The sequence below is a fragment of the Rhamphochromis sp. 'chilingali' genome (genome assembly GCF_963969265.1).
Source record: "Rhamphochromis sp. 'chilingali' genome assembly, chromosome: 15".
NCBI classification, from domain to species: Eukaryota; Metazoa; Chordata; class Actinopteri; order Cichliformes; family Cichlidae; genus Rhamphochromis; species Rhamphochromis sp. 'chilingali'.
The window spans coordinates 14,976,809-15,002,766 of NC_137942.1; the positions used below are offsets into that span (position 1 = coordinate 14,976,809).

Sequence of the window (25,958 nt, forward strand, 5' to 3'; positions counted from 1 at the left end):
AGATTTGCAGCAATCATTTCATCTGTTAAACATCAGATAATAGTCAAAAATGCATATTACAGTGCACTAAAGTGAAAAGTGCAAAACTCTATTTTTTCTGAAGTCCTTGAAAAGCAAAAGATTAAATCAAATGTCACTTTAAATTTTCATTTTTGTTGGGTGATTGAATCAGGTCATGTTTTGCTCAACACAGTTACAAATAGGCTTGGAAGAGAGACCACCGACGCTCTGAAAAATCTGTTCTTACAGCAGTTCTCTTTCTGTTTATATCTTGTCTGTCTGGTGTTTCTGTACTGCAGTGTGAGAGTGCCACTTCTTGCCACGTTTGCCTGTCTGGAATCTTGTCTCTCTGAGACATCTTTGTTTATTTCCGACTGCACAGTGGCAATGCACTGAACTAGCAAACAGAAGAAAGCCCCAAGTATATGTGTGTGTGTGTGTATATATATATATATATATATATATATATATATATATATATATATATATATATATATATATATATATAAATAAAAGAAAACGTGTCATAGATATTGTTACTGCACCAAAACATGGGTGGTGAATAATACTGCTGTCAGCTCAGTTCTTACTGTGCTACTAAGTGCATTAATGCATGAAAATCCACAGATTCACACCAGCCATTGTCAGTGTCTGTGCAGGAACGAACAAAGCAGTGGATTTTTGCTACCTTTGCACAAACTGTTTTCCCATTTCCCTCGTCTCAAAGCAGTCTCACATACTAACAAGCGTTCAGTGGTTTGATTGTGTACTTATGCTAACGTGTTAGTCAAGTTTGCAATCAATAATTCATCACCTGCAGAGTGTTCAGCAGTTAAAAGAACAGCCAGCCAGAGGCATCCTGTGTCCCCCTTTGATGTCTCTATTCCTTGTTGTTCATTATCTGAAAGGAGGACAGTACCTGGTTGAGCCTTCTTCGTGCTGCATGGTCAGTTCTGCCAATATTAATATTTGATCCCTTTCATCATACCATGGCAGCCAGGAGTAGGACACTGATGTTTATTCTCTTACAGTGTCTGACCTAAAATTCCACATGATGTTTTGTTAAAATGGTGGTTTGTCAGCTCTCGCTCATGTGATTGTTTTGAAAAGAATAACAAATGCTTTAAGATGATCTTGTTTGTCTTGCTTGAAGTTACTGTAGTCTTTTGGCACTAGTAATAGTATTTGCTGTGTTCCTATGCACATTTTGTTACACATTAAAGAATTTGTCTTGGGTACTCCTTTTTGAAATACCAGCATTTTCTAAAAAAAATATTTAAATAGCCTTGTCCATTTATCTCCCTCTCTTTTTGCTTGCAGCTCAAAAAATCTTTTCTCTTTGCTTTTTGCAGGAAGAATGCAAGCAGATCATGGCACGCCAGAAATCTAACAGCCAGTCAGACTCGCATGACGATGAAGTTTCTCCCCCACCACCCAACCCTGTTGTCAAGGCCCGTCGCCGCAGGGGCGGTGTCAGTGCCGAGGTTTACACCGAGGAGGACGCTGTCAGCTATGTGCGCAAGGTCAGCCTTATGACGGATACATACATTAACATCTGATTGCAGAGACAAACATCTAACGCATAAAGAAGCTGTGTGCACTTTTATACAAAGTCATTAACAGGTTTGCACACAGTTGGCAGCAGGTATGTAGGTTTGTATGTAGAATACAACCAGTTTACTTAAATCTGTCTAGTTTTTCTGTTTTCTAAGCAAAACATCACATTAAACTATGATGCTATGATAGAGTAAAAACAAATGAACAATGAATACCGTTCAGTCAGAAGGTTAGGTGGGGTTTATTATTATTTTTTAATACACACTAGTGTAATCAATAACATTGAAGTTGTTTATTTTCATTCATTTAACACCCACCAAGAAATAGAACATTTCACCAGTGTGAAAGAGGCTAAACGGTGCAATTTTACAAACATTAGTGAAGAGACTTGGAGTTAATTTATTTGCAGCAAAATACTCAAGCGTGTGAGTCATCTATGTCAGTACAGATGCTGAGTACCCAGACTTAATAGCACCTTAAGTATATTAACATTCATACGGAAATCTGGGTTAATGTAGCAGGTGGATTTCTGGGACAAGATTTTTATTTTTCATTTTTTTGTGAATCCTAATAAATCTAAAAGTCAAAATCTTCTTCACATGATGGCTGATGGTTTTGAGATCACATTTCACCACTACTGAATTTTTCTCTCTCCACATGGACTGTTCATCTGCGTGCAATCAAAACTTGCTCATGCACGACTGGTTAATATAACTGAGAGTGGAAGTGGGAACCAGAAAGCTTCCAATTTCAAAGGTCTTGTTCGCATATGAATATGCACATATCTTTGTACACAGATTATGCAGAAAATAGACTTGATTCATACTTAGATTTACTTTGTATCACTGGTTAACACAGTGTGGTTAACAGGTAAAGAGGAAGAGAAAGTTCAGTAGTTGTTTTCTCTTCTTACAAACTGCCGTGTATCCATTCCTCCATAATTTATTGAAGCTGGAAGAAGGGATGCTCTTGTGCCAGAAACTGTAACTCACCATTACACACAGACACACACTGTTATACACACACACACACACACACACACACACACACACACACACACACACACACACACACACACACACACACACACACACACTTTAAGTGGTGTAACATTACCATGCTTTTTCAGTTGTAATTAACTTGACACGCCAATAATTGCTGGGTAATGACATAACGGCACGAGCCCCCATCACCACACTGTAATCGCATGCCCAATGGAGCATGCAGTGTGTGTGTTTGTGTGTATGTGTGTATCAGGTGTGTGCAAACACCCACACATGGCTCTGAGGTCTATACCAGACTCTACAGACATGTGTGATGGCAAAAAGCCTGCCTGCATCTCCAGCCTCGTTTTCTTTACACATCCACGTCACGTCAAATCCGCATCAGTAGCATGTACAAAAAAACTAAACAAAAAAAAGACTTTGTGCTGTTACAACTTAGCCTAACACAACAAATCAACCAGAGAAAAGTGATTTTTTGTGTATTTCTTCTTCTGTATTTCTGGCCATTTATGTGCAGTAAGGTGCCATACACACAACACCAAACACACACAGACTCAAAGCCTGTAATACACGCTTACAAATTCCTACATAAATATTTCTATCAGTATTCCAGTGTAAAAAGTAACAGGTGATTTATTTGACAATGTCAGTTAGCGAACTGTGCTCATCTGATTAAAATTGTTTTTGTGTGATATCATTCTTAACAAATTATAAGGTCTGCCAACTTGGCCTGGAGATTGTGTTATGAGAATTGAATTGCGTGTTTCACCGCTAACATCACAGTGCATGTTGATTTTGTTTAAAAAAAAAAAAACTGCTCTGAAGGTGGAAAGTGTTTTTGTGTTTGCAGCAGATAATTGCTTGCAGGTGTAAATGACTGAACACCAGAGATCCATCTTTTTCTATCTGCCTTTACCTAAATTGTTTGCTTGGACTGAATGATAATTTCTTTCCATTACATTCAAAATGTTAAGCCATTTAAGCTTTTGGAGTGCAAATGCATCCAGCCGACTGGTAACAGGCTGTATGGAGCGACACTGGATGATCTTCTGGGTGACGGAGCTAGAGATGGATCGGAGGCTGACCTAAAATCGGTGTCCACTTCCAACTGCATTTTCCAGGCCTGACCAGCCTGTTTCTCTTTCTGCCCACTAAGTAGCCAGTTCTAGTTCTAAAATTTGGGTACTTTTTAGTTTGTGTGTGATGTGGTTCTGTGCGTATTTGTGTGCATATTGTGAACAGCACAGTGCGGCTGTCTTCATGTGGAGACATCTGTTGCATTAACTTAATTACAGCTTACCCCCTCCTCTCTCCCACGACAAGAGGGACACACACACACACACACACACACACACACACACACACACACACACACACACACACACACACACACACACACATATCACTCCCTCATATCACTCCCTCATATTTATATAAGAAAAAACGTCTTTTTGTTTTACTTTTTGCCATTTGTGCTCTACAGTTAAATGAGCATTAGGACATCCTAGAAGAGAGCTATACAGACGGACTTCTCTCTCCAGCTGCTTTGTTGTGGCTCCAGACTTTACCATTCCATTTTTTTGTGAACACACACACCACAGAGTCTGGGACATGAAAATGCATGTTTTATGAATGAGTTCAGGGCTTTGGTGAATTTTTAAGGCCTGTGTGACATTTTGAGTGCAATCCTTGAACAGATGGGCTTCCCCAAAAATATACAGATGCACGTGTGGGATATTCCTTTCAGAGTTTGCCAGCACTCTGGTCTTTAATTACTTAATTTACTGAGCTTTTGAAGTGGGTTCTGCTTTTTGTTTGTGCTGGTTTGTTTCATGTGTCCACCTGCATGGTGTTGTTAAAGCACACATTCATGTGCTGCCTCTTTCTTTTGCCTTCACAGGTGATTCCAAAAGACTACAAGACCATGACTGCCTTGGCCAAGGCCATCTCCAAGAATGTCCTCTTCGCTCACCTGGATGACAATGAGAGAAGGTACAAAATCTTTCCGTTTGCCCAACATGTGATTCCAGCGACCCAGATGTGTGTTTGAGGTCTGAATGCTTGTTTTTAGGCTGATAAAATCATAAAGAGGCCATTGTTTCAGTCGGGTCTTATGCCCTTGTGGCCACTATGTGCCAGTGTTGTCAGCATCTCATTACCTAAACAGCGGAACATGGACAGATGTGGAAGAGAAGGGGGTGCCGTTATGTGTGGGTAAGGGGCGACTGGATGTGTTTCATTGTGTTGTCGGTTGCCATGGTAAGCGATGTGAGTATCCGTATCATGTTGCGTATATGGGTGGAGTTGCACAGACACAGTGCTCAGTAATCAACGATTCTCCATAGTTGTCTTAAAGAAAAAGAAAGATGCCAGTTTTCTTCTGTCTCCCCCCATTTTATTTTTTTACCATCTGCTCCTACTCAGTGTTATTTCACATTCCCCCTCTCTTCAGACGCCCTTTCACCATCCTTCCATCTGTCCCATATCTGCAGTTCATGGGCTGGGTTTGGCTCAGACAGGGGACGGGGTGTTGTGGGAAAGGGTTTCAGGTGGCCGGCGGGCAGACTCGCCAGGAGGAATAGTGTTTCATTGGCGGGGAGAATCCATTATGTCCCATGAAGAGGAAACACCGAAGCTTTCCTGTTGGCTACAGAGAGCACAGGCCAAACCCAAAACACAGTTTTTCCACTCTTTCGTCAGCTGACAATTTACCGTGCTGCCTTGGCACAGGCACACAGACCTCTGATTGCATGTCAGTGACTCTGAAGGAGCCTCTAGGCGGGCGCAACATGTGATGGAAGTGGACAGTTTGAAAAACCATGCCCATGGATGGCTGATGTGGCAGATTAAAGTTACAACAGAAAAGAAATATCTGGCAGCAGACCATACCCATCAGGTTTTAATATACTTACAGTCTCTTCCCATGCAAAGCAATGTAATGGCATTGTCATCAGCCCATGAAACCATGCATGATGCAGAATTTATTTGACTGGCTGTCATGTTTGCTGTCTCAATATACACAGCAAGCTTAAACCATTAATGGTGTGCACACAGGAATTTGTTGTTGTGGGATTTGTGGGTGAATGTGCAGCAGTGTCTCGGCGAGTGAAAACCTTGTTGGATTTGCTAGATTTTGCAAGGACATGGCAGTTAGCTGGTTTTGTCTGCCCCTAACTTTCTATCCTAGTTGCTTTTACACTGTCCATTCCTCAATTCTGCTCTTCCTCACTCTTCACTTACAGCTAATGATGCTGGACCACTGGCTGGTGGCTTGGTCGCATTGCAGTTGCATTGCGGTTGTTGTGCCTGGAGTGCCGCTGACAGAAATGTGTTGATCTATGCCCAATGTGGTCTTGCAGCATTAATGAAACGCTGCGCAAAGCAAGCAGAAGGCCTGCACACATGACTTGGTCACTTTAGAGTACACTACAAGTTCTCATTGGCAAGGTTTGCCATAAAATCCTCAGTCATCTACCAGACGACTGTACATTCCTTTACAAACAGGCATCAAAGCATAAAATCAAGTTAAACTGAACTTCAGAGTGAAGAATATTTTTTGCTTGTTTGTGCCTTCTGTTGTTGGCATTGATGGAGTGACAGTAAAGTACATCACCCTCGCTTGATGTGCCAGAACTGCCTTGGACTGACGCAGATTAGCAGATGGAGTCCGACTACATCGCCCCCTCTCTGCCTCTCACTCTGTCTTTCTAGCTCTCCTTTCGTTCTGCAAACAGCTGTCCATTTGATTTATCAGACATTGAGCCATTCATGCACATATGGTCTAATGGGGTAGGAAAACTGGGGAAATACACAAATGCTGAAGTTATGTGTCTGTTTTTGACCTGATGGCGTATTTCTCATCATCACGATGTATCAGGTCATCTAATATTACAGGGAGGGCTATGCATGTGAAATGTTTTTTCCTTTCATTTTTTTTATAATTATTTTCTTGATCTTAAGTGTTTTTTTTATTTTATTTTGTGCAATAATTTCCTTGAGACCTCCATGAAATGGAGGTGAGCGTGTGAGCGGCACAGAGCGGAGAGAAAAAAAGAGGTGCTGATAGCTGTGTGTGTGTGTGTGTGTGTGTGTGTGTGTGTGTGTGTGTGTGTGTGTGTCAAGGAAACAACTTGTGTGATTAGTCACTCAGCAGTTATGTAAGCCGAACACCACACAATTTGTTCCCCCATTAGCACTATATTATGCTATCATCCCCTTCAGTAATGAGTAAAAACAAAAACAATGAAGCCCTCTTTGTTTTTTGCTGCTCTCTCCAGTGCTCTCTTTTTTTCCTCTCATCGCTTTTTTTGTGGCCAATTTTCCCCTTGTTGTCTTGTCCTCCTTCATCCTGTCTCTCATCCATTATCTGTCTCATATAACTTTCTAGAAATTCAGTGAGACTGTGCTGAGCCCTGTGAGCATGTCACTTTTAATAAGCTTAGTAACAGACACTTGTAGACAGGGCTGTTTTATGCCTTATACTTTTTATTCCCATGTTTCCTTTTAAAATGATTCTCTATAGCAGTTAAGCACACATATGGTGCTTTAAAAGTCTTTTCCATTTCATTTTACAGAGTGTAGCCAGAAACGGTGAAAAATATGTTTTGTGTATGCTGTATGCATTAAAACATTAGACATTTGTGTTTAGTTAATGAACATATATCATGCCACTTTCTGACCTTTCTCAGATTATATATTACTGAATAGACTAGAAGCTTATGTCTGGATATGCACACCGATTAAGATAAAGGTTATCTGATTGTATTAGATTTATAAGCATTATAACTCATGCGTTTTCATTTTTTTTTCTCCACCAGTGAAGCTAGTCTATTTGTTTTTTGCTGGGGCTGAGATGGGTCTGTATAATTACAGGAATGAGCCAGACAGGAGGACAATGATGCAGGAGGGCATCTTGGGACAAGAAAAATATTACTTAAACTGAAACGGAGCCAGGTTGTGGTCAGCATTCTGGTTATATCCTGTTTTGTAAATGTCTGCTTCCTCAGCTTTCATTCCAAGCTTTTTAAAGATGTCAGGGTAATGCGTGTTTGCGTGTCTGCTGTATTCACAAAGAATGGCAAGAGAAAAGATACTTGTCTTGTCTCTTTTCAGCTTGTCTGGCAGAAGGACCAATGAGAAATCCATCCATAATTCCGACAAATTGCTTCTCCTCCTACAAAATTTAATCAAACTTGCACACAGACTGCTGTCTTCATGGAGCTGACCATATTAAAGATATTCCCCTCTTTGACAGTGTAAAGAAAATCATTATTATCACCATTTTAAAAAAGTAGTCAGAAACTAAAGGTTTAGAGGGAAGTTTGAGCTTCTGGCTTAAAGGGAATTAGTTATACATTGTTTGACCTCATTATTTGAAACTTTAGCCATGTGTAATATGATCATCTAACTGTATAATACAGTAGATCCACTTTAAACCAAAACAACTGAATTTAGTAATAATATGTTATTTTAGATTAAATATGTGTAATTCTTTAAATAAACTACACAGAAAGTTGGAAAAGGGTACCAGGGTTAGGCAAAGGCACACACACGTGCATAACCCGGCTCACAAACTCCACCATCACTGCAAAAATTGACAGGCTTTACATTATTATGAGAAACATGCACACAGACACAGACACATGGACATTCACACACACGTGTTACAAGTGCATTCTCCAGCATGCATGTGAGAATGTTTTTCCAGTGTGTCTGCTCCAGCTGGGAGCATGGACTCTTTGATTAACACACCATTCCATATGTCAGCCTTCATGACCTCAAAGTTTTTGAGCTGCACCAGCCATGTGTTTGTGCGGTGCATGCAGTCCATCTTTCCTCAGATGCCTGGAAAAGGAGCCATAACAGGTTTTGCGGCCTCACAGATTTTAACACATGAAAACATTTCTGCGTTATTAAATTGAGGATTTAAAGAGAAATACACAATTTTCTTGCATTTTCATCATTGAAATGTTATGTTTATGCTCATCTTCTAAGGGATCTAAGTTCTGTTTAAAAGTCAGGGAACAGTTTTGAAGATGCTTCTGCTTCTTTAAATTTCACCTTAATAATAGCATGCACTTGAGCTGCCTGGACTCAGAAAACTGCATAACCTGAAAATGTGTGTTGTCACAGCCTGATTTGAGAGTGTTTCAAAGGGCTTATTGTCATGTCAAGGGTGCTTTGCTTTCGCTTTCCTGAAGTGCCCCATGCGTCTGAGGCTATGTGACTATAGAGGAAAGTCCACGCTGGCAAATCACAGGTCACACGTGCAGTTATCCAACTCCTGAAGATCCCAGAAACACTCTTTGATTTGAATTATTTTGCAGTGTTTCACACTTTCCATCATGTTTGTCTTCTTACATTTACCCTTTTGTTAATTCCAGAAATCTCAAAACTGGATTCATCAATACACACTGCCTTTTTCCCCTCCTAAGAAGAGGTTTCCACACTGCTACTAATTCTTGAAAGGTTTATCACCCAAGTGTCATATAGGCAACCTTAACTTATTTTGTAATTTTAGCTTGAAAATTACAAAACAATTCTCATCTTTCAAGAACTATTTGAATTTTCTCCCTCGCCCAAAATGATTGAGGGGTAAAATAATGTGAAGCACACATGGTAAAATGTAGGCGCAGCTGATTTTTTTGTCTGTGTTCACACAGCAGCGCCTGTGAATGCTTTGTGCTACCGTGAAACACTGAAAATCCCCATGAAGCTTGATTTTTGTCTCTAGTACAAAAAGGAGTTACAGTTATTTAAAGAGCACTTGTAAAATAAGCCCGCTGCTGGGCCGATTGATGAGTAGTAGTACCAGTAGTTAAAATAAGTTCAAACATTTTTTATGATGATTTTATGATCTTATGATTTTATTTTATAAATTCTGTGTTTGGTGTGTGGTAACATCTACAAGTGTCTCAGCACTAGCAGAAACTTTCTTTCTTTATCTTACTTTTTTTTTTCTTTTGTATTGTTGTGCATATATAAAATTTTAATGTTATATATATTTATTTCTTGTCTAAATAAATGTAACATTAGTCTAATTCTGAGCAACACCCTTTTTGTGTAAAATAACAGCATACGTCTTATAGCAAGGCTCCCCGCTATCAAAATGCAGCTTTTTGCTGGAAACATCTTAATTTAGCTTTGTACTCTGCTTTAACCCACTGAAATATTATGAGCAGTGTTTGGGAGCACCGAGAGACCAATTCTAAATGAGTGCCACCTTTGAGGAGTGGATCCAAGCCACCTGAGGGTAGTGAACTAACGCTGCTATGACAGATTTTTTTTTTTTTAATGCAGTGTCAGAATGTTGACCCTGTACATATAGCATTCATGTGAAACACCTGTCTGAATGAAGTACAAAGTCAGGAATGCTTTGTTACTGATAAAAACTGAGTATCTTCTATGTGCTTATCTCTTTGACCTTGGCTGGTCTCTAAAGTAATGTCTAAACCTCTAACACGTTGCTGCCAGCTAGCTCATGGTCAGACCCTTCTATTTGCTACCCATTAGGTACCATGATGACCTCATTATGATGCGTCCCTATAAACGGACATGTGGTTACACAAGATAAGCAAGGAGCAGGTGTATGGTTTCACATTATAGTCAGTCAAACCAGGCCACGTCAGTGCTGGAGCTGTATTGAGTGAAACTATCATCTTATCTTACTATCTACGTCTGATTATTGTGTTTTGGTTTCAGCTAATTTACAGCACTTAGATTAGAATATTTTTCAGATTACATGTTTAAATAGGAAAATATCAGGTTTGATAAGAGAATCAGGTCATACTTTCTTTTGCACCAATTTGGATATGGTCTCAGCCACTCAAGATTACACCGCTTGTATATGCATGTGCCAGTACAGTGTGCATGTAAATACAGCCTGTTTATCCAGGTGTGCCCTCATTTGCCAGCCTATCTTCCCAACACTTCCTCCAGCTAAATGCCCATTGTGAGGCAGTCTTTTAATATAGTAAATCAAAGCACTGTTGGCTATTTAAACAAGTTTTTCTTATCACACTTCCTCCTGAAGAGCTATGATTTGAAATTAGCTTTTTGATAGCAATGGGCCATTTATCTGTTAATGTTGGCCTGTTTATTTTCAGGGTTTTTTTTTTTTCTGCACACCTGGTTAAACGACCTTGATGACCTCCCACTTTCCTGTGTATAAGAACAACAATTAAGAGAAATCACATTAATTCTTAAAGGGGTATCTCAGGAGCCCGTTTTATATTTCCCTTTACACAAACAAAACACACACAAATAGACTCATCAGGTTGTCTACTCCTGCCCACCTCCATTAGTGCAATGCCCTCACACCACAAAATGCTCTCACGGGGACAGTGCACATAGTAGAAACCATGCTCTCTTACTATCCACATAAATAGTCTGGCAGGCATGAGGAAACCCTGTTTATCCCATTTCTTTAGCTGACTTGGCACAGTTTGTAGTATTTTAAAATAACATTGCCATCTGCTAGCAGGAGTTGTTAAATCTTCTCAGGTCAGGACCTGAATGTAATTCAAGCAAAAGCTGCTCTTTATCTCTGATAAGTAGAGAACCAGAAACTGGGAAAAAAAAACAACCTCAAAATGATACTCCAGAACTAAAACTGGTTTACTTCTAACCACAAGAAGCACAACATGCACAACAACAAAACAATAGCAGTTAAAATTTAAGGTTACAATGGGGGGAGAGCACGGTTGTAAAGAGGTGGTGCTTACTTCATCCTGCCTGCTTTAATCCTCAAATTAACTAGTTGAGTAATGAGTTGATGAAGTGACTCATTAGATGGCCTTTGGCCCTTAAACCCTGACCTCTGCACCTTCCCAACCAGCCCCTGCTGATGGACAGGGAACATCTTTAGTCTACGGGCAGTCTTTTTCTGTGTGTGTGTGTGTGTGTGTGTGTGTGTGTGTGTGTGTGAGAGAAAGAGAGACTCTGTGTGAAGTGAAAAAACTAACAGATAAATTAGCAAGCGACAGAAAACTTAAACATATAAACAAGAGCAGAGGGAAAGGCACTAAAAGGGCCTCAGGGAGCTCTGTCTCCTCTTGTGTTCCAGCGGAAGTTTATTTAAGGCCCGTGTGAATGGACAAAGCAACGGAGAGGATGCAAGAGGAGATAGTGTACTGTCTGACCTAATCAGATGATCATAACTGTCATCGTCATATCTGATAGCTCAGCTGATCTGATGTGGAAATTGGGCTTCGTGCTACAGTGTGTTAATATCTGTTATACACGAAAGATGCTTCTAAAATTACATAGGGTGTTTTGCTAAAATGTGACACACAATTCATCTACACAGTTCCTACATGAGCATCCACTTAGTGAAGCTGAGTATGTTGTTACCACATTGCAGCCCCTAGGGGGTGTTTTTGCCACACAGAGATAAAAGAGGTAATAACAGTCATTGGGCTCATTGCTTTTTTTTCCTCGAACAGATACACCTGTTGTACTGGAAACATACAAGATGTGTGCCTGCCTATAGTCATGCACACTTGTATTAGGTGACCCTAGCGGACTTCCGGGCAGTGTAGGGTAAACAGGATGTAGAATAACGTGCTACGTGGATGACTGTTTGGGAGTCTTCTCACACCCAAATCTCTTTTTCTCAAGATTTTAGAACTATTGAGGAAGTATCCCATTGACTTTGCGTGTCTTTTCCCATGATTGTGAGGACGTGTCTCTTTGTGTGTTCGGGTGAAGAAAAGTGAGGATGTTTGACTGTGTCTATGATTTGTATTTTATGGTGGGCAGTACACAGTGTGAACAAATTAGCAGGTTTGTGTTGTGTGCTGTTTAGTCTGTTTGTTTGAATGTGTTTGTATTTCCTGTCTTGTTGGTCCCCTCATTGACACTCTGTGTGTCTTTATGCTTGTTTTCCCTGAGAGCCTGGTGGTCTTCCGTTTCCCCCCCCCCTTTTTCAGAATTCACTACTTTCTCTGTCTTTACGTTTTTCTCTTCCTGTTTTGCTCCCTCTCTCAGTCATGCAGGCTCATTCGCATCTTCTTCTACACTCACATCCACTCCCTCCCCCACATTCATGTGTAGTCTTCTATCTGTCCCCTGCATGGCTTTGTGCTGCTGCCACAATACCAGGGGCCAGGCGATGAGGTCACTCACCACAGGAGACCTGCAGGCCTGACTGAACCCCAACCATCCCCACCACCATCCAACCCTTAGCAAACTAGCAGGCTAGTCTCACCTCCCCCAGCATATCACATCTTTGCTTCAGCTGAGGCAACTTCACCTTTATGCCCATACAAAAACAGTGCACACACTAAAACATATAGTTCGTAGGAAGTCCATATCAGCCAGGCTTTTTGTTTGCATGCTAGCGCAGATAAACATCCAGCTATGCACGTCAGAAAGTGCACACATGCATGCACAAACACAGTTAAACACAGTCATCCGCACAGAAAGCTGGAAACTTCTGTCCTCTCTCATACTCTCTCTGTCTCCCCAACCTTTCCCTTGCTGCCTCTTCCAACCTGGCATCTCTCTCCATCCTTCACTTCATCCAATTCTCATCAAATTCTTCATAAAGTAGTGAGTAATAGAGTAGTAATGGTGTCTAAAGAAAGCTGTGTTCCTTCCAAGATGTACCCCAGAGTCTGTGCAAGACTGTTTTCCAACTCGCATAATTCTTCTCTGCCCTTTCATCTGCTTATAACATCACTGTGAGGATGTTTGTATGATTATGTCTTTTGTGTGTTTGCAGGTGTGTGGAGTTTTTGTGTGCATGTACGTAATGATTACAAAAAACAAAAAACAAAACAAACAAATTTGGGCTGTGCATTTGTGTTTCTTTTCATGCATGAATGCATTACTGCATATCCATGTTTGTGCTGGAGTAAAGTAAAACAGTTATATTTTGGACCTGAGCATCAGTTACATCAAATGTCCACAGTGGAAGAAGCAAGGAGTTGTTTGCAGTGTCTCTGTATGAAATTAGGCTGATAAGTGGTGAAGAGGACCAAAGAAGTTGGCACTTTTAGGCCTCTGTGTGCATACCATAATGATTAACAGTACCTAAGGTCATTTATTATTGTGCACAGTGTCAGGTTTCATTTCATGTGAACACATTCGTAGGGTAAAAGTGGGCTTGTAGATGTCACTGTAGCAAGTGCTTGCCCCTGCTGTGTGGACATGATGTTCCTGCAACCCTTCAGTGCCTTTATAGCTCAGCCATTCCCAAAATACTGCCCACACACTGACCACCACATTGTGACAGAGCAGCCCAGCGCCTTACAGAAGAGGCTCAGTTGGCCCATGGCCTCCTATTGTATACATCCCGTCTGCTTTGTCTATGCTAGTGCGATAGATTCCAGTGCACAGGAACAGACAACAGTCTTGTTATAGTGTGTTAATTCTCCCATGACCTCTTCATTGGTTTGATGGTGTCACTCTCTTTGAGATTTATTTAGACTAGATGCACTTGGCCCATTTGCATGCTTGATAAGCTACAGTATGGGACATCTCATAGAGGTTGTTTAGCATAATTTAAGCCACAGTACAGTGGTTTATCGTTTTAGGAAATATTTTCCTCTAATGATTTAAGATGTGTTAAAATTGCTTTTTTGTACACAATGAGTACTTGAAAAAAATCTGTTGCATGTCATCAATTTACAGCTTGCAAGACTGTATCTTGTATAGCAGTGTAAGGGCAGAAATGAAGACAAATCTGTATGTGCAGTCCTGTAAAAAAGTACGACCCATGATTCAGTAGCTTTTAGAACTACCTTTAGCAGCAGTAACTTGATGCAACTGTTTTCTGTATGACTTTTTCAGTCTCTTACATTATTTTTGCCCACTCTTCTTTACAACATTGCCTCAATTCATTGAGGTTTGTGGGCATTCGTTCATGCAGAGCTCTGCTGCAATGTTCTTTTTAGCGAGAGGAGGCTTTCTGTTGGAGATCCTCCAAACAGGCCGTACTTGTTCAGTCTCTCTCTAATTGTACTGAGGCCTGTAGAGTCTGAGATGGGGCTCTTGGGATTTTTGCAGTTTCTCTTAGCTTTGCACGGTCTGACTTTTTACTGGGACGTCCACTCCTGGGAAGATTATGGTGCACACCTGAATGCTCCAGCACAGCAAACTGCCAAAATGTCTGCTTTTATAGAGGTGCTCACATTTGCTGATGAACAGTTAATGACGTGCATTTGATTAACAGCATCTGGCTGCTACTTACCATGTTTATTCCCATGGAAGCAGTAACAGTGTACTTACAGCTTTGCATAGAGTTTAAAAACTTTCTTTTTCACATGATTTTATTTGAGAGAGAGGAATAGAAGGAGAAAAACAGAGTATATCCGTTCCTAATACAGGAAAAACACTGATAATAAAAATTGAGAATGGTTCATACAATTTCCTGTCAATTTTCAGGACAGAATCCTAAACTGACAAATGTATTTATTTTTTAAATTGTTGATGTCAGCATGTACTCTCTCTCACTTTTGGGTTCCTTTTAGTGTTGATAAATTCTAGGTTGAAAGAACATTTTGTATCTACTCCATTGAATTTGGTGTTTTGATAGCCAGAATGCTTCAAGACAGAAAAGTTGGAATATTAATTTAGGGCATCAAGTAGAGTGCAGAAGAAACCCAATTTCAGCTGCTCCCGTATTCACAAGGGGTCGCCACAGCGGGTCGCTCCACATGTTTGATTTGGCAGATTTTTACACCAGATGCTCTTCCTGCCACAAAACCAAAGGGATTTGTGTCTCCTCCCAGGATTGAAATGGGGATCTTTTGCTTGGTAGGCAGATGTGTGAACCACTAAACTACAGTGCCACTACCAAGTGGAGGATATCAAGGATAATGAGTATTTCTGATTACACATGATTTCCTTATTTGGAAAGTTCAGTGAAAACTCGTATCGAGTGAAGTGTTCTGTTTGTTTCTGGTTAATAATTGTCTAACATTTGTGCATTCCATAGTTTTAGCATATTATATACAAGTTGGTAGGTGGCTGCGCTTTTTACAGCTGGAAAGGCCTTACGTCAGTCAGATGTCAGCTACTGAATGTCTCTCCTCTGAAGCACCCAGTGCACCATGACCTCACTGCCCATTGTGAAGGTAGATAATTATAACCACACACACACTATGGTAAACACCACAGTCCTTCAGTCCTTAGTAGTTCCTTCTTTACTTTTTTCCTCCTAGTGATCTGATCTTGCTTGGGGCCCCCAGGTTGTTTTCAGAGTTTTGTCTCTACTTCATTCATGTGTTCGAGCACGTATATGTAATGTGCAGTGTTGTGTAAACACCTCTCAGGTTTAAACCCCAACAAAGGACCGTTTGCATCCTGATCTGCTTCTCAAATGCTTATCTTGTTTTAGCTCTTGTCTTCTGCAAGGTGGGAGGGACAGAGGAAGGGGAGTGCGAAGGAGAGTGGAAAGGAAAAGACATGCCCGCAGGACAGCGGTGAGCCTTTTGATGTTAGGCAACATGTCAAGATTACATGTGCATGCGTGTATGTGTGTGAGTATTAGAGAAATGGCTCTTGGCTTCTCTGCAAAATGTATAGGGTTATTTTAGCTTTACACTGTATTTTTTGTGTGCATTCAGTATAATTACGTGTGTCTGTGCACGCTGGGAGAGGAAAAGAGTACGGCTCACTCTCTCTCTTTCACTCATTCCAGTGACATTTACCCTGTAGACACATCAGAGAGGCAGAGGCTTAGTCCTGTCAGCACCTGATTCAGCCTGACCCTTTTTTCTCTTCAAGTGGAGGAAGAGCTCGCTTTTTCCTGCCCTGTGGCGATGAACAGAGAAAGGGGGCATTAGGCAGGTGTGAAAATCCAGTACTGAAAATGTGAATTGCACTGACAGGATGATGAAACTTAGTTAAAATAAGCAGGGGAGAAAATAAGTTTTAATACAGTGTAGCAGTAGCTCAGTAGCCTAACTGGTATACTGAGAAAATCCAGGAAGGAAAAGAGAGAAAGGGCGAGGCAGCAGGGTTGGACAAGTTTGATGTTTTTAGGCTGACATCATGACTGCATCAGCAGGTGGTATGTGTTGGCTCATCAGGTATGCCTGCAAGACAGCCTGTCACATTTACACACAGTACAATACACACAGTGGGCCATTAAAAGTTTGCCAGGAATTCTCTTCCAGTGCCACCAGAAAACTACCAATATAGTCAGAAATTTAATCGAATGCTAAGTTTTAATCAATTTTCTTAATCCAGCTCAGATTTGGAAAACAAGATGCAGTAAAGAAGGAGAAAAAGCATTTGATATATGACTGCTACTTTCCCCTGGAAATCATTCAGCGTTTTCCTGTAATAAAATAAAAAAAAGTTACAATTATAAACTTTTTGAAGTTTGGGGCATAAATTAACATTGAAGAAACAGCCAAAGTTATACACCCTATTTTCTTCTCACATCTTCCCATCAACTTCTTACTCTTTCTCCTAAGTCTGGTTCTTTCTTCCTCTGCCATGAAACACTGGCTCTCACCTTCCTGATAACAACCCGAGTGTGTATACCTTTGCTCTGTGCGTGCTGGGAGAGAGAGCGTTTGAAGCAGCAGTAATGGAGGGGAAATGAGATTGCTCTACTTTTACACAATTATCACTCGTAGCTCTTAAGACCTTTGGAAATTCTCGTTAAATAGGGTTTGTAAGCACGTATATGAGTATATGTTTGCATGTTTATTTAAAAACAAGTGTGTTAACAAGGTGTTGATTAAGCTTGGTCTGGTAGAAGTCCCAAGTTGTCTGGTACTCCCTGTTTCTGCTGGATGCTTCTCAAAACTCATAAAGAAACTTGACTCTGTGGTTTCTCTCGCTAAACCTTCACATCGCTGTGCAAGAAGAAATAAGGTGAGAGGAAATAACTGGTGCTATTGTAGGTCCCAGGCATGTGAGAAGGTGATAAGGCCATATTGGTCCATCTGAAATGGACATCCACAGTCTGGCAGGGTTTAAGGCGCCAGTTCCAGTTCAGTTAAACCTGATATTTTATCTGACTGACTCAATTAAGTTCAAAGGTTTAAGGAAAGCTACTGTGTCTGTTAGACTTTTCCTCCAGACTGGCTTTTTGTCCCTGTTACCATAGTAACATGGGCTCTTACTTATTTGTTCCTTTTGTCATTTTTTGTGTCAGTTGGGAGAATGACTGCTGGGGTCTAAAGTTGTATAAGGTGGATTTTACAGTAGTTTCCTCTGCTGTGTCCTCGTTCTGTAACTGGACTAATGCACAACTTCTGTTATAAAAATGTAGTTTTCAATGGATTGGATCCAAAGCATGAGCAGTGCAGTTGCATGATGGCACTTTGTATATCACATGTTTGTCAAACACTCTGTGTAGTTTGCTCACTAGCCGAGTATGTTTTTGACAGTTCAGAATCAGAAAAGTTTTGCTCTTATAAAGTAACATTGATGTTCAGTTTGTACTTCACCTACACTGTCAATAAATGTCAAATTGTGTAACATGTCTGAAAGTAAAAAGTAAACACAACTAATTTAAATCATGTTGCCTTACCATGGCATTTGAGTACATTTAAATCCACATAAATTGGATTTAGGAGCCTAAATACATGCTTAGACTTTAACAGTCTGTCTTCAACCCCTTCTTTTTTTCTCTGAGGTGGTCCAATCAGTGCAGGGTGCATAAATGGCAGTTTCCTTCATCAGCATTTCAGTAAAAGTCTGCAGGTCAACCAGATCACCAGCATAAATGCACTGGCCCTTAGGTGGTTAGATTCTCTAGTGTGTACATACTGGGACACGTTTACGTTTTTAAGCAACAGGATGCATTCACGTTTACACCCCTTGTAAACCTGTGGAGCCAGGTGTGAGTTTAACACAGTGGACTGCGTTGCCTCTGTTGGTTTCCACTATTTAAATTGCACGCTATCTGAGTCTTCAAACCATGTGAATGTGAGACTGCACCAGATCTTTAAAATAAAAATATTAGTCTGTTAAATTGTATGGAGAAATGGAGAAAAAATGAAGGCTTTCTCTCCCCTGTCATCTGCCTTTGGCATCCTCCTCTCCCACATTGTTGACCATCCCTAAGTGCTCATTGCCACTAGCCATGACCTGTTATGTCCATGCATGAATGGCTGGGACCACCTCTGTGCTGTGCTGCAAGGTTTCCGTGTGTACTCAGGTCCAATCATCCCAGTAGGTGTAAAATGTTGAAAAATAATTGTTAAAATTGCAGTGGAAATGTTCAACGTTGCATATAATTTTATGTTTAAGTATTATAGCTTTAAATTTAATATACACTTACATACTATACTACTTATAGTGTAACTTTTATACTATAAATAGAATAAAATCTTTGAGTATGTTTAGCCTGCTCTTGTACTGCCATTCATTACACTTTTGATTTGGTTGGAGGAGATATCTGTGGTTTGTTTTGATCAAATAAGACACAGTTTCCTTAGGAGTCTCAAGGCCAGTGTGAAGAAATTGGCAGCAGCTGGCATGACCTGGTTCTTCCACTTGCTGGTGGTGCTTCGTGATGAATAAGGGAGCGTGCTTGGAGCTTTTATGTCATAAATATTCTCCTTGAATGCTTCATTGCTTTATGATTAATCCTTCCTCATCTCTTCCTTTTTGTCTCTCATTCACTCTCTCATACTGTTGCTTGTTGTCAGGGAATGTGCTTTCATGTTGATGTAATTACAGATGAACTGTACTTTTTTTTTAAAGAAGTAATTGTGTCAAAGGTAATGGTAGGAACGCTGGCTGTGTGTGCCTAACATTAAATGTCACAATGCTTAGTCAGCCTCACAGAGCGGTTTTCTAGCTTACCATGGTGTTTATAAAACTTAAATTTTACATGCATATGATCATGTTTGTGAATATCCTGCTTTACACATCATCCTGACTGTTGGCTGAGCTGCCAACTCAGAGCAGTTGTGTGTATTATTCTAAGCAACCTGCCCCTTGGTGGCTTAATTTCTGTTGACTAGTATGTACGCAGCATACATTATTTACTTTACTTTGTTGTCCCTGAAGAAGAAATTTGTTCTGGACGCCAAATTGCAGATAGTACAGCCATATAACCTGAATAACGATGTTGGCATTGTCTCTGGTGCATTTCCATCTCACTGCTTTCACTTGCATCTTAAAGGCTGTAACATGTCTTACAATAGGAAGTCATTTTTTAACTTTCATTGCCAGTGTACATTTGGTATCCCCAGATCATTGCTTATATAATGGAAATGATTAGACTCGCAAAACAAAGACTATTGTTCTGGTTTGCCAGAGTCAGCAGTCTGAATTACTATCAACTGTGGCAGTGGAAATTAATCCTTCAAGCACTTACAGCATGAACGCTGCAACAGCCAAACCAGTGGCACATTGCTGCCAAGCTGAGACGCAACTTGGAGCAGGGAAGTTCCCGTATGTGGTGGAGTTGTTGATTATTTCAGATATTGCAAAACCTCTCCTACCCAGACAAAGAGCATACTGGATGGGCTCCCCATTAAGGACTTGTGTAACTCAACATTCTGCGGCCCATTAAGAAACACAAAGACATGGCGGCATGCCGTGCCCCTAAAGAGGCCTTTGGTGTTAATGGTATAATGGCAGCGCTGTGTGTTGATGTAGTAATGTAAAGATAAGATGTCTGCTGCTGAACAAATAAACATTTGGGCTGTAGAAGAGATTAAAAAGGAGGGAAGAGGAGAGCGAAGAGGGAGTCTGTCATTGTCAACCTGTAAGAACAACAAGCAGTCCAGCTACAACAAGGAGCGCTTAATTTTATTTTATTAATGACTGAATCCCTCCAAGCTAACCACATTTTTATGGGTGTTTGAGAACAATAATAGGCTGTTGCTGAACTTTTGAGGGCATGTCTGAGGGTGAAGGAGCGTAAAAGCTTTTCCTGTCACAACTGCATGTACAGTACACAGTACATGCATGAATTCACATGCTCAATGTGCGTACATGTTGCAACCTTTCACATTCAGCGCAACACAGCTTAATGCAGGCTGTTAGATAAAAGCGCTGATCTGTTGGCCTTAGCGGTCCCTGCTTTGAACTTGAACTGCTGCTTTATTTTTATGCTCACATTATTCCACAGGTGTCATCTCCACCTGCTTCTGGCACTACAAACAGACACATATGGGCAATGTGCCATCCATGTGATGTCAGCTGCACATGACTTGTGTGTGTGTGTGTGTTTGGACATATGGTAAAAATTCAGATGAGATCAAACTAATGTGACAGTGTTACCAGCGTAATTAACATCTGGGTTTTTACATGAATGAAATTTTTGGTCTGTTTTAACACTGTACACATGGACGAGTGAATGATTATCCATGTGTGTATGTTTTAAGGAAGAATCTCCACATAGCTCAACCATGACAGAAGCTTTGTCTCCCTCCATTGGGTGGAGGTGAGCTTCCTAGGCCCGTCACAGTCTACAGGGTCTCTTTCTGCCTCTTTCTCCTTCTATCTGTCTCTGTCAGAACAGCACACTCATTGTTAGTGGGGTTGCTCTGCCTTTTCATAAGGTCAGAGGGGCTACAGGTAGCGGAAAGGACAAGATTAATCACTTCATTTGAGACACGCAGAGAGGGGGTGATAGACCGAGAGATGGGGAAATGGGTGGGGCAGCAAGAGAATTACAAGGAAGAAAGGGGTAACTGAGATGGGAGATGTAGAGAAAAACCGAGCAGGAACCGACATGGACGAAGAAAGGGAAAGAGAGACGGGTAGAGACAAGGGGAAGTAATTACCTCCATATGCATCTTTGTTGCGCTCACTGATGCATGTACTGAGTGGATGGAGAGAGGCGGTCAAGTGTAATTAGGTAAACTCAAGTTTACTGCCTTTGATCCTCTTGCTGTGGCAGTGTGGGCCAGTCTTGCCCATCCTCCTTAGCCGTGCCCCGTGTGATCAACAACGCACCACCACCACAGCTGAATGTAACCATGATGCCACTTATGTGCCTAGTTTTGTCAAAACTTAAAGTTCTGAGTTTTGAGTACTTCCAGCACTTTCTCCATGTTTTCTCACTTAATGCCTCTAAATTGGTCTACACTGTTAAACCTGGCATTTTCCAAAGTAATTATTTTCATAAGCCACACAATATAAATTGCACATAACCTCAAACCAACTTCTCAAAAGCTCCCTGAATAAACACAGTCCACGCCAAGCACAGGTGGCCACAGATGCAAAGAGAGTTGAGGGCACTCGTGCAGATGTTGACTGACTAATCATCATCATCAAAGTGTTTGAGCGAGCGTGTCACGTCACAGTGCCAGTATGCAAGTGTTCATCAGAAAATATGTTGTTGCATTGTTGTATCAGTGGGCAAATTGCACAACTGTGGGTCTGTGAGTGGATTGGTTGCATGCGTCATTATGGTGTATGGGGGTGTGGCATCCTTTAGTTGTGCGTGCAGACTTCAAAGAGTAAGTGTGTTATTTGAATGTGTGCTTGTGTGTGCTGCTTGTCCTCAAGTATGAGTGAGTCAGTGGCCAGCTGCAATGCACCGAGCCTACCTGTGGGTGAAGTTGGCCCAAATCCATCTTCTTAAGTCTGCTTTTTATTCAGTGTCACATAACAAATACCAGCCAGGTCCATTCACTTCCAAACCACTCAATAACATCCTCAGATCTCTCCTCAACACCTGTTGACCTACGTTACTTTCTTTTTTCTTCTTAAAATGGCAAAGTTTATGCAAAGCAACATTTTTTTAATGTTTGTAGTGTGCTGTAAGTTTGGCTGTGTAAGCCTTTTCATTTCCAAGTACTACGTAGTCTTGTGCACTGTTAGGAGTGCACACTTATTCAACACCCACACATCATTTTGCGCAAACCTGTGTGTTTTCATAGGCAGCGTTCCACTTAGATGCAGACAGACTGGCTCAAGTGCACACATTCAGTGACACACACACACACACACACACACACACACACACACACACACACACACACACACACACACACACACACACACACACACACACACACACACACACAAACATAACTGAGAATGGGCTCTGACTTGTCCCACATTCACTCAGCAGGCCTTGTATGTCTTTGATATGCCTGACCCTCTTTTATTGTTTTCTTTTTTTCCCTATGTTTCTCTATGAGAGGGGTGGTATGCAACTGATTAGATAGATAAATATACCCCGAAGGTGTGAGGCAGGCAGAGAGGAGGAGAGGAAGGATACTTAGTTTTCTCTTGTCCCAACACATCCCAGCAGTGGGGCTTTTGCGGCTTCATGCATTTAAACAGCCTGATTAGCAACAGTCTAACAGGCGCTTTCCCTGGTGGGCTGAAACAGAAATTAAGTGCTTAGACACAGCCATCACTTTGTTTGTTTTCTCAGTGCCTCTAAAGGAAGATACACTCTGAGATATGGGCTTTGATCATGGGCTGAAACAAAACAGTCATTGTTAAGCCTGCGCACAGTACCGGTCCAATGTAAAGAGGCACATGGGGCTGAAATGTTTTAATTCTTATATGTGATGATAATATTCTGATGTGTTTAGTATTTCTACTTAACAAAAATAAACACCAGTAGTAACAGAGTAGTAACAATGGCAATGAACAATTTCAGAAATGGAGAGTAAAAAAAAGTACAATATTGTAGACTGATGATAAAATAAACTGTGGTCGGTTTGTTGGACTAAACTGTGTGTTATAACTGGCATAAATGTGTTCTTTATGATGGCACTAAGTAGAAATAATGGGTGTGTGGCTGGATATGGATGAGGACAAAGAAATCAGTTGTGTACACATTCAGATTCATGTGTCTTGTGCAAGCTTCTCCCCCTCTCTCTCTCTGTGTGTTTGAGTGTGTATTGGGGTCACCCAGAGTTCCCATGCTTGTCTCTTTGGCCTTTTCTGCCTGTTGATCGAGTTTGCAAAGTGATGATGGCTGCTGTCTTTCCCATAATGCCAGTCCTACACAAAAAGTCTTGTGTTTACTGTATATTTGTGCATGAAACTCAGCAAACAATTCAGAAAACTGGTGGGATAATATAGTATAATAGCAGGTATGCGTTATTAACTCTCTCTCTTTTCCTTTCTCTTTGTCTTCCAGTGACATATTTGATGCCATGTTCCCGGTCACCCATATTGCAGGGGAAACAGTTATCCAGCAAGGTCTGTATGAATATTTGTTGAGATGAAGATTAAAGTCAGCCTGCTGAGCAAAATCCACCTTGGTTTACGTACTTAATTATAGCAGGAATATGTTACTGTTTATTTTCCTCTGGTGAACAAAAACAATCCTTAAATTCTAATCAAAAAGATTCAATTTGAAACCTAAATGGTTTTTAGCATCATAACTTGCACTCAGAGGTGCTCCTCTCAACAAGGTTCTGGAAGCATTCCTCAGAGATTTGGGGACATACTGACATGATGGCATCACACAGTTGCTGCAGATTGTCAGCCATGTTTAAAATCTCCCATGACAACACATCTGAAAGGTGTGCTACTGTTCTGACCCTAAATTCTGACCCTGCTGCTGTGTGTCACAGCAGAGATCAGTAGTCATCAGACCAGGTAACATTTTTTATAATCTTCTGTTTTTGTTGAGCCTGTGGTAATTGTAGCCTCAGTTTCCTCTGCTGTTGTAGTCCATCATAGAGGCTCTTCTGCATACTTTTGTTGTAATGAGCGGTTATTTGAGTTACCATTGCCTTCCCATCACCTTGAAGCAGTCTAGCAATTCTCCTCTAATCTCTGGCATCAGCAAGGCATTTTCAACTGCTGCTCACACATCATAGATGGTTCTGCAGGAAAATTCCAGTAGATCTGCAGTTTTAGACCACCCTAAGCAGATGGACAGGTATACCTGATAAATGTGTATTATGACCATGTGTATCTATTCACAATCTGTAAAAGGTCTGAAAAGAGAAGCCAGTGCAAAGGTGCCTCAAGCCTACATTCTTTCTAATGGCCAGCAGTGGTATAGAACACTTGTATAGAAGTCCATGGAAAGAACACCCTTATTGCTCACTTGACCTTTGACCTTAGTAAACACTTATCTAATGTATTTCTTAGTCTTACTGAATGATGTTCATTTCATTCATTCTGGTCCCAAGTACAGTAGAAATGATAATGAAACAGGCTGTGCTTCAGGGTGGCGTTACCTTGCACTCTCAAATTCAACTCTTGCTTGTTATATCTGGTTTCAAAGCACTAGAATTATAACAGCCAAAACGCTCAGCTCGAGGCTTCAAGATTAACCATTTGGTGATGTCATAGTGGTTGTAGCCATCTTTGACACGCTGGAATGCTCTGCCATGGTCAGGAGTTACATCGTCTTGATGGACTTAGCCACTTTAATGGAAAGGAAACAATTAAAGTGCTATTCTCACTGATTACCTTCGATGACTTTATCTTAAAGAATACTACAATTGTGCTGCAACCCCTGTTTTTTTTTCCTCTGCCACTCCTACATTCCCTCCTGTTTCCTCTCATTGCCTCACTCAAACATTCCCCTCAGTCTGCACCAGATGCCAGGTCTTTCTCCTCTGCCTAACTGCAGTCATCAAAACCTTTAGTCTAGGCATCCCTGGACTTTGACAGAACACAGATCAGCAGGTCCAGACTGTATTTTTCCAGCGCTCCTCCACACAAGCTCCTATCAAACACAGAAGTGGACACATTTAATCACATATTTAAAACACTGAAAACAAACATTCTCTCACACAAATTCCCAGTTCTAGATAATATTATGTTCACACCTGCTCAGAAAAACATAGTTTACATGTGTGGAGCATGCCTTACAAACACACACTCATACAGACACTAGGTGCAGGAAAACTGCTAGTGTTAGACAAACACTCCCTCAGTCTCTCCCACCTTCTCTTAAGACAGCATCCAGGAGTATATCAGTCCTAATTTGGTGATAATAAGTCTAGCTAACTTTTCTGGGGGCCCTAGTCCCAGTCCCAGACAGTCCATTGTTATATACACTATAGAGTGTGGTATACACTATATGCAGTGCTGATGTCATTGCTAACGTCTGGACTACTGTACACCATCAAGAAACCAACCACGCCACTGACCACTCACACACTGTTTAGACACAGCTGGGAGTTATTGACTGTAAGGTTTGAGTGGGATTTAAACAGGAGGTGATTTACTGTATTATAACATGCAAAATGTAGCATAGAGCTATTTTCATTGTAATATATTGCTTATAGAGAAGTTCATCCGCTGTTCCTGACATAAACTGTTTCAATTAATAGTAATAAGATGTTTTCAGCGCTGATTCTTGTTCTGTTTGTCAGCAAGATTATGCAAAGACTATAATGAAACTTTGCATAAAAATAGAAGTCGATCAAAGAAAGATGGCATTAAAATTAGAATCAAATCCAGATCACTTTCTTTAAAAATGCAGAATAGCAGTATTGCCCTTGGTGCCCTACTAATTTTATATGAGGGAAAAAATATTCGAAG

At 40.8% G+C, this 25,958-nt stretch overlaps 1 protein-coding gene across 1 annotated transcript in view; it reads left to right on the top strand.

Moving 5' to 3' along the window:
- Positions 1–25,958, top strand: part of prkar1b (protein kinase, cAMP-dependent, regulatory, type I, beta) — a 65,010-nt gene that overhangs the window by 15,694 nt on the left and 23,358 nt on the right. Inside the window, exons 3-5 of the mRNA XM_080905540.1 lie at positions 1,353–1,523; positions 4,462–4,553; positions 23,590–23,651. Coding sequence (XP_080761666.1) covers positions 1,353–1,523; positions 4,462–4,553; positions 23,590–23,651 — 325 coding nt within the window. The remainder of the gene's footprint in view (positions 1–1,352; positions 1,524–4,461; positions 4,554–23,589; positions 23,652–25,958) is intronic.